This window comes from Chionomys nivalis, chromosome 10 (genome assembly GCF_950005125.1).
Source record: "Chionomys nivalis chromosome 10, mChiNiv1.1, whole genome shotgun sequence".
Lineage (NCBI taxonomy): Eukaryota > Metazoa > Chordata > Mammalia > Rodentia > Cricetidae > Chionomys > Chionomys nivalis.
The window spans coordinates 40815737-40824670 of record NC_080095.1 but is presented as its reverse complement, the minus strand read 5'-3'; the positions used below and the strand labels follow the sequence as shown (position 1 = coordinate 40824670).

Below are 8934 nucleotides of genomic sequence, written 5' to 3'. Positions count from 1 at the left end.
AAGATCAAAGCCAGCCTGGTCCACATTGTGAGTTCCAGGATAACCAGAGCTATATAGTGAAAACAGGTCTCAAAAATAAAAACGGATTAAGATAAGTTTAGAATTTTTGAAATATTAAAATATAAGAAATAATAAAAAAAGTTAAGGCATGGAAAACTACAAAGTATATTTGCTATGCCCAGTCTGTGAGGACACCAAAAGATCACCAGGGAGACCAACTCACTGAAATGCAAAAGCAAGATTTATTGTGCGTACAATACAAGCCAGCAAGGATCCCCTCAAAGCAACTGGCACAGCAGCAGCAAGAGGAGGTGCCCTCCCTTCTAGAGGGCATTATTTAAAGGCAAAACCCAGAAAAGTTACCTTAGGGTGTGGGGTGATGGGTTCAAGCCTGACTGGTTCGTATCTGGGATCTTTCAAAAGTTTTATTTTCGAACCTCGCCTGTTGCTTGTCAGGTTTTCTTATTGGCTGACCTTCGTGTGGTGACATTCCGTGATTATCTGTACTTTCCAGATGGCTCCCCTGTTACTATTGCCCCCCAGCCATTTCTGAGGACTGGAATGTGTTATGGGAAACAGCTTACAGGAGACACAAGACGGAGGCAGAGGACAAAATGGAGGAACTTTGGTTCTTCACACTGTTGTGCACTATTAGATTAAGATGTGTTATATTCATTTATGCCGTACAACATTTGTTTGATCGTGCAAAGATGTGCTGCATTATTTTATGTGGCACTTGTTTAACTCTGTAAGGCTGTGTTACTTTCCTCAGCCTCAAACACTTGACTGGTCTAATAAAGAGTTGAAGGGCCAATAAGCAGGAGAGAGAAATAGGTGGGGGTATCAGGCACAGGGAATAAATAAGAAGAGAAATCTAGGCGATAGAAGGACAAGAAAGGGGAGTAGCAACAAAAGGAGGAGAGGAGGGCACAGGGGCCAGCCACCCAACCACCCAGCCACCCAGCCACCCAGCCACCCAGCCACACAACCAGTCATGGAGTAAGAAGGAAAGAAAGATATATATGTTAAAGAAAGATTAAAAGCTCAGAGGCAAAACATAGTTAAAGTTAATTTAAGTTAGAAAAGCTGGCTAGAAACAAGCCAAGATAAGGCCAGGCACTCATAAGTAAGAGTAAGTCTCTGTGTATTTATTTGGGAGCTGGGTGTTGCACCCCCCCCAAAAAAAAAAAAAAAAACAACTACGGAACATTCTGTTCCACTAGGGAGAAAAAGTAGTTTCAGGCAGACAAAAGTCCTGTTGTGGGGTATTCACCAAAGAAGCTTTAAGCCAATAGAAAGTTTTTATAGCTGGTCAGCATCTACACTGGTTGTTCAGGATCCCAGTGTAGCTGGGAGACTTTCCCAGGGTGAGCCGTCAAGCACAGAAACCATGCCCTGGGTTGACCTCAGTTAGCAGGAACAGTTAGTGGAACTACAGAGGCAAAAAAACCCCACAAGATTAGTACATTTAGACTTTCCTGGGACTATGGACTTTGAAGGATGAGATGTTTCTTTTCATTTTGGCAGGTGGTGGTGTTTATGTGCTGAGTTTTATGTCCTGAATGGCACTTCCATCAGAGAGTCCACTGTGACGGTGCCTACAAAGGTCTGCCATTGGGTGGAGGTGCTGTTCCAATAGGAGCCACAGTTATGGTCACTCAGTACCAAGTGCATAGGGCAAAAGCACCCAGGAAATACAGTCAAACAGGTCTACATAGTCTACATAGAACGTTCCAGGACAGACAGGTGTAGGACCCAGCAATGATGAGCTCAACAGAGGCCCTAGTCTCAGAAGTCTAAGGCAATACCTGGTTCCAAGAAAGACCACACACTGGGACCACTCAGGAACAGACCATCCACAGGAAATTCCTAATGTTCCAACCATTGTAGATAGGACAATTTGATGTTCCTTGGACTAGCACACACCCATTGCTTTCCCCCAGGACATCCCTAGAGAAATATCAGCCAATCAGGCTTTCTGAACCTTAGTAATTCCTAACCCCAATCTCTGCTATTATAAAAACCTTATCCCAACTAATCTCAGGGCTCTCGGACCACACCAATGCATTGTACCCACAGATAGTCCGAGTTCAAACTTGAATAAGAATAAAGGCTCTTTGCTTTTACATACAGGACTTAATCTCCTTGTTGGTTTTTGGGGGACTCCTTGATCTGGGCATAACATCAGGGTTACAAAGTGAGACCCCCCTATCTTTAAAAAAAAATCAGAATGAGAGGAAACAGTCAAAATACAGGCAACTTAGCAAAGCTTCTGAATACTTTTTGCACTCAGAGGCATGTGGTCTGCTTGAAAAAAAGTCCGGGTGGTGTTGTTACACATCTGTAAGAAAGAAAAAAAATGCAAGGAGAAAAGAAAGAAGCAGGTGGTTCTAAGAACAAGGAAGTTACAATTTATTGAGGACTTTCTCACACACACACACACACACAAAAATGTATCTTGAGCAACAAGAAGACAGGTGGGCCATGATTATAAAAATGTCCAGTGAGTTCCTGGATTTCAAGCAAATCCTTGCACGAGGAGGTAGTTTTGGGAAAGTTCTGTAGTTTGTAACTGGAGTCAAGCGATCATGTTCCCATGTGAACACTGTCCTCTCTTGACTCTGCGTGTCACCTTAGTTTCTCACGGGACTCCTATTAAACTGGATTTTAATTAATTAACGCTTGGGTTATTTTGTTTCTTTTTCGAGATACGGTATCATTATATAGCTCTGGCTGTCCTGGAACTCACTCTGTAGATCAGCCTGGACTCCAATTCAGAGATCCACCTGCATCTGCCTCCCAGTGCTGGGATCAATGGCATGTGCCACGAAGCCCAGTCTTTTTAAATTTTTGTTAAAGACTGGATCTATGTAGCCATGCCTGGCCGAAAATTCACGGAGATATGCCTACCATTGTCTCAGGAGGGATAGGATTATAGCCACACCACATGGTTCCTACTTCTACACACACCCCCAACAAAGAGGTAGCTCAAGACCAAGGATGGCTCCTCCCACTAGGACTTCTCAAGGCTCCCAAAATGTACTCCTTTATTAATTTTTCCTTTCATTCTTTCTCTCGTTTTCTTTTTCCTTCCTCCTCCTCCTCCTCTCTCTCTCTCTTAAAATAGTTAAGTGGTCTTCAGTATCCTTTTTCTTAACTTATTTTACACACATGATTTTCGTGTTACCACCAATCATTACCCAACTTTCATAACACCAGGTAAGAGTATATAGAGGCCAAATCCTCCAGTCTGGCTCAGGCTCACAATTACTCTGACCTCAGCCGCCCAACTGTGTCCTTGTCTTGTGTCTGAGGCTAGAGACCAACAGAGCAGCTCCAGGGCAGGCCAGGCTACACTCCAGACTCGCGCGCGCTCTCCAAGGCCTCCTGTTCCAGCTCCAGCCCTGGCATGACAGCAACGCTGAGCCTGGAGCCCGCGGGCCGCAGCTGCTGGGACGAGCCGCTGAGCATCGCCGTGCGCGGCCTGGCCCCCGAGCAGCCCGTCACGCTGCGAGCCGCCCTGCGCGACGAGAAAGGCGCGCTCTTCCAAGCCCACGCGCGCTACCGCGCCGACCCCCACGGCGAGCTGGACCTGGCGCGCGCGCCCGCGCTGGGCGGCAGCTTCGCGGGGCTCGAGCCCATGGGGCTGCTCTGGGCTATGGAGCCCGATCGGCCGCTCTGGCGCCTGATCAAGCGCGACGTGCAGACGCCCTTCGTGGTGGAGCTGGAGGTGCTGGACGGCCATGAGTCCGACGGCGGGCGGCTGCTGGCGCGGGCGGTGCACGAGCGTCACTTCATGGCTCCCGGGGTGCGGCGCGTGCCCGTGCGCGAGGGCCGTGTGCGCGCCACGCTCTTCCTGCCTCCAGGTGAGCAGCCCTCCCCTAGGGAGCCAGATGCAGCTCCTGGGCCTTTCTGCCCTGTCTACCATTTGTCTCTGGGCTTTCTTCTTTTCTTCTGTATATCTTACTTTCATCTTACTCTCTGGGTGGCCATGTGGCTGTCCCTCAAAGCCCTCCTCTCCTAGGTCTTGCTCCTTGATCCTCTTCCCAGATTTGTCCTCCTATTTATTCTCTCTACCTGCCAACCCTGCCTAGCCTTTCTCCTGCCTCACTATAGGCCTTTCAGCTCTTTATTAGAGCATCAGGTGTTCACAGAGTTAAATAAATGTAACATGAAAGAATGCAACGCATCTTTGCACAATTAAAACAAATGTTCACTACATACAAATGTAACACATCTTAAAATAATATTCCACAACAATCCCTAGTGCGGCAGGTTTTGATGGCCCCAATATTGCTGCAGAAGATGGAAGGAATGTGAACAGCTCTGGCAAACAGCCTTAGAATAGAATAGCTACGTATTTACGCAGTAGCACAGATAACTCCATCAGCACTAGAGGGTCGTTGATAAGAGATTACCGTGATGACTTTCCTTGACTTCCTCATGGGCATCCGTGTTTCCTTCCAGTTCTAATAATCCGGTGTGGTAGTTTGAATGTGATTGGCCCGCATAATCTCAGAGGAAGAAGCACTGTTAGGAGGTGTACTTTCTTGGAGTGGGTGCGGCCTTGTTGGAGGAAGTGGGGGTGGGCTTTGAAGTTTCCAGTGCTCAGGATACTGCCTAGTATCTCAGTTCACTTCCTGTTGCCTGCAAGATGTTGTAGCACATCTCAGTTGGGTGTGGCAGCACATGCCCTTAATCCCTGCACACAAGAAGCAGGCAGATCTCTATAAATTCAAGGCCAGCTTGGTCTACAGAGTTAGTTCTAGGACAAAGATACACAGAGAAATCCTGTCTCGGGGGAGTGGGGGAAATGTAGTAACACAGCTCAGCTCAGCTGGCTGCCTGCATGCCGCCATGCTCCCCGTCATAATGATAATGGATTGAGCCTCTGAAACTGTAAACGAGACAACCAATTAAATGTTTTCTTTTTGGGAGTTGCCATGGTCACGGTGTCTCTTCATAGCAGTAGAAATTGTAACTAAGACAGATGCCTACCTGAAAATTACAAGATTTGAACTGGAGAGATGGCTCAGGGGTTAAAAGCATGGGTTGCTCTTGTAGGGACTATAGGTTCAATTCCCAGCAGCCACGTAACTCCAGTTATCGGTATCTGACTATCTCTTCTGGCATCCTTGGGTACCAAACACACAAATACTATACATGTAAGCATGGAAGCAAAACATTATTTCAGATAAAATAAGAAACCTTTTAAATAATTTTATAAAAAATTACAAGCCTTGGGGACAGAATTTACAGACATTACATAAGATGAAGAATTCCTTTAAATATTTTTTTTACAGGTATACCAATGGAGGACTTTCATTTCATAATAGCTGAGAGATCAAATGATCATATTTTTATTACAAGCATCAAAGAGATTTGGGGTGATTTAGGTAAGAACATATTTGAAGGTCATAGATGTGAGAAAACAATTGATAAGGATATTGGAAAATAGTAAACTACCTCTCCCTCTCCTGTCACTCAGAAGCTATGAGCCCCTCTGTTGTGATATCCAGTGAGGTCTTCTCTCAGAGAAGGAGAGGAGGTTTGGATTCCTATAACTTCTCTTCCTTGCTCCCATTTACATAAAAAACAAATTCTTCAATTTATTTGAGGACTACTGGCTCTGTTTTTGGTTTTTCCTAAGGAAATGGAACTTTTCCTGGGATCATAGACCTTTTCGGAATTGGAGGAGGCCTTCTGGAGTATCGAGCAAGTCTGCTGGCTGGGAAGGGCTTTGCTGTCCTGGCTCTGGCTTATTATAACTACGATGACCTCCCCAAGGGCATGCACACATTCCACCTGGAGTACTTTGAGGAAGCTGTGAACTACCTGCTCAGTCACCCTCAGGTTGGTTGTTATTTTTGTCTTTTGGTTTAGAACTATGTTCCTAAACATCCACCCACCAAGAAGCATTGTGAGACAATCAAATATTCATTTTCAAAGTAGAAATCAAAGTAAATTTGTGAACTGGGTGATATTTCAGGGCATTTATCTGGTCGGGCAGTCTGATGATGAAATACCTCAGATAGAAGTGAGGTCTTGTGGTATCCTAGAAAGGGAGCCTGCTGGGACACAGGCACATTCAGCATATAGTGGAAGATACCAGGCTGAACAGGTGACTCAGTCATTAAGATCACTTGCTGATCTTCCAGAGGACCAGAGTTGGGTTGCCAGCACCCAGGTCAAGTGGCTCATAATTGCCTGTAACTCCAGCTCCAGGAAGTAGGAGTCAATCTTCTGGCTTCTGAGTGTAGCTGTGCACACACACACACACACACACACACACACACACACACTATCTAAAACAATCTGACTTGACTCAGGCATACCACAGAAGAGGTGGGTCCCTTAGCAGCATTATTGTTTTGCATGAGTGTGTCTCCACCCTTGGTTTTGTTCTGAGCACTAAATGATTCATAAGTCCCTGCAACAGGACCAACCATGAACTGATAAATGTCATTCACTTGGGAAACAATAGAGGAGTTATAGGGGGCTAAAAGTGAGGAAGACCAGGGCCAAGGCAGGGATGGCTGTGGAAGAAAGAAAATCATTCAGTGTGAACAAGGATATAAGAGGCCATGCCTGAAGAACAACAGAAGCGAGAGTTGGCAGGAAGAGCCTCCCTGTGCACGGGGCAAAGCCTGTCTGCCTGTTAGAGGCAGAAGAGCTGCTGTCTGGGAGCTTATGGTGTTGTAAACATTACAATAAAAGCCTCCTCACTGGTCCCACATAGACCCATTCCTGGCTCTACAATCATGTAATTGTGTAACTTCAGTAACCCTGTCCCCACCTGTCAGTGTCCAAAGCCTGTCAGTGGTTTTGAATAAACTGTTTTTTCCCCTAAACACCCTCTTTTAAAAAACAATTCTTAATCTGAATAAGAAATTTGTTGTTGGAAGCATCTCACTCTTCTCCAGTACCTATACATACATCTTGAACCCTTACTCATAACCAGAATCTTACCTCAGTTTACTGTGATTCTTGCTGGATGATCATAAACCCATGTGATGTAGTGCCCACCACTGTAAATACATCACAGATGAAAAGAAAACGTTTTCCTTACATGTCCACATGCTTCCATTGACAAACTCATGCTCAAGAATGTACCTGTTATTTTTCATTTCAAGCTTCATGTAGACCATGGTGTTGCAAAATGTGCCTTTGCACTCTGTAAAGATGTGTTAATGTGACTGGTTTAATAAAAAGTAGGATGGCCAATAGCTAGACAGGAAGAGGCTAGGTGGTACTTATGGGACAGAGAAGTCTGAGTTCAGAGGAAAGGCTGAGTCTCCAGGCAGACACAGAGGAAGCAGGATGGGCAGCACAGAATACAGGTATCCAAGTCACATAAAAGAATGTAGATTAAAAGATATGGCTTCATGTAAGTTATAAGAACTAGTTAGGAAGGAACAAGCTTAAGTTGAGGCTAAGCATTTATAATGAAAGAAATCTCTGTGTGGTTTTTTGGGAGCTGGCAGGTGGGACAGAGAAAGACTAGTTACACTGTGGGACTTAGCACTGAGCCTCATCTCACCACTAAGGATTTGAAGAGACCTAATCACCTTTCAAAACCAGGATGGTGCAGAGTGAGAGTCAGGCTCAGGGCCACCCTCCATCCCTAGGTTGGCACCACTAACTGCCCTACTTTCTAGATGCACTTCTTCCCTTTCTTTTCTCTGTCTCTTTCTTAGGTCAAGGGACCAGGAATTGGCCTGCTGGGGATTTCCAAAGGGGCTGACCTCTGCCTCTCCATGGCCTCTTTCCTGAAAGGCATTACAGCGGCTGTCATAATCAATGGCTCTATGGCCAATGCTGTTGGAACATTGCACTACAAGGATGAGACCCTGCCGCCTTTGAGCATTAACATGCATCGAATCAGAGTGACCAAAGATGGCCTTAGAGATATTTTGGAAGCCCTGAATTGCCCTTTAGAAGGCCCTGACCAGAAGAGCATCATCCCTGTGGAAAGGTCTGACGCCACCTTCCTGTTCCTTGTGGGTCAGGATGACCGCAACTGGAAGAGCGAGTTCTATGCCAATGAGATCTCCAAACGCTTACAGGCCCATGGGAAGGAGAAGCCCCAGATCATCTTATACCCAGAAGCAGGGCACTATATTGAGCCCCCTTTCTTCCCTTGGTGCAAGGCTTCCTTACATGCGTATATTAACATGCCTGTCATCTTTGGCGGGGAGCCCAGGGCTCATGCCATGGCCCAGGTGGATGCATGGCAGAATCTCCAGACTTTCTTCCACAAACATTTGGGTGCTGAAGCGAGGACAATCCCAGCAAAACTGTGATTTTTTTTTTTTTTTGTGAGTAGTGACACTTCTGATTTTGATCCCTCCTGAGAATGGCTGCCACTGTTAGGATGTGCATGTATTTTTGTCTCCTTTTAATAAAGTCTTGAGTTTCCCCACCCCCAAAGGTTTTATGGACCGAGTCCTCATTGGTTTGAGGACACAGTGGTTTCTACCTTCTTATGGCAATGAAGATTGAGCCCAGGGTGTGTGCATGGTGGGCTAGCTCTCTGCCGCTGAGCTATCCCACTCTCTCTTAGGGGCTGTGGTTTTGCAGAGACTTGAGAGTTTGAGGAGCACATCTGCTCCTGGCACAGCATGTGATTTAGAACTGCAGTTATAGGAGGAGAAGTGAACAACATGGACTGGCCTTGCCTGCTACATAAGGCAGTCCAGTAACTATGTGCTAGATGACTGTAAATAAATCTGTAACTGCTGCACAAGAAAGCGTGTGCGGTGGCCCCTTGTGTCAGTGAGATCCACATGGCAGACTCTACCGCCAGTGGGTTGAATTATTTGAAACTTATTCTGGTCATTATTCCTTAGACACTATGTAACAGTTTAGGAGCTATTTGTGCAGCGCTAGTGTTACACTTAGGGACATAAGTATTCTGGATGTGATCATAATGTT

The 8934-nt window shown here is 45.8% G+C and overlaps 1 protein-coding gene across 1 annotated transcript; it reads left to right on the top strand.

Annotated features, from left to right (window-relative positions):
• The first annotated feature begins 3409 nt into the window (after positions 1-3409).
• On the top strand, positions 3410-8303 carry LOC130882643 (acyl-coenzyme A thioesterase 5-like). Its single transcript, XM_057782906.1, has 3 exons — positions 3410-3866; positions 5651-5853; positions 7698-8303. Exons 1-3 carry the CDS (start codon positions 3410-3412, stop codon positions 8301-8303), a joined length of 1266 nt encoding a protein of 421 aa, XP_057638889.1.
• The last annotated feature ends 631 nt before the right edge of the window (positions 8304-8934 follow it).

Excerpts from the sequence above, each read along its gene's own strand:
- LOC130882643 (XM_057782906.1), top strand. The coding sequence starts at position 3,410 with ATGACAGCAACGCTGAGCCTGGAGCCCGCGGGCCGCAGCTGCTGGGAC. Across the intron at positions 3,867-5,650 it reads CACGCTCTTCCTGCCTCCAG|GAAATGGAACTTTTCCTGGG; the intron begins GTGAGCAGCCCT and ends GTTTTTCCTAAG. Across the intron at positions 5,854-7,697 it reads ACCTGCTCAGTCACCCTCAG|GTCAAGGGACCAGGAATTGG; the intron begins GTTGGTTGTTAT and ends TCTCTTTCTTAG.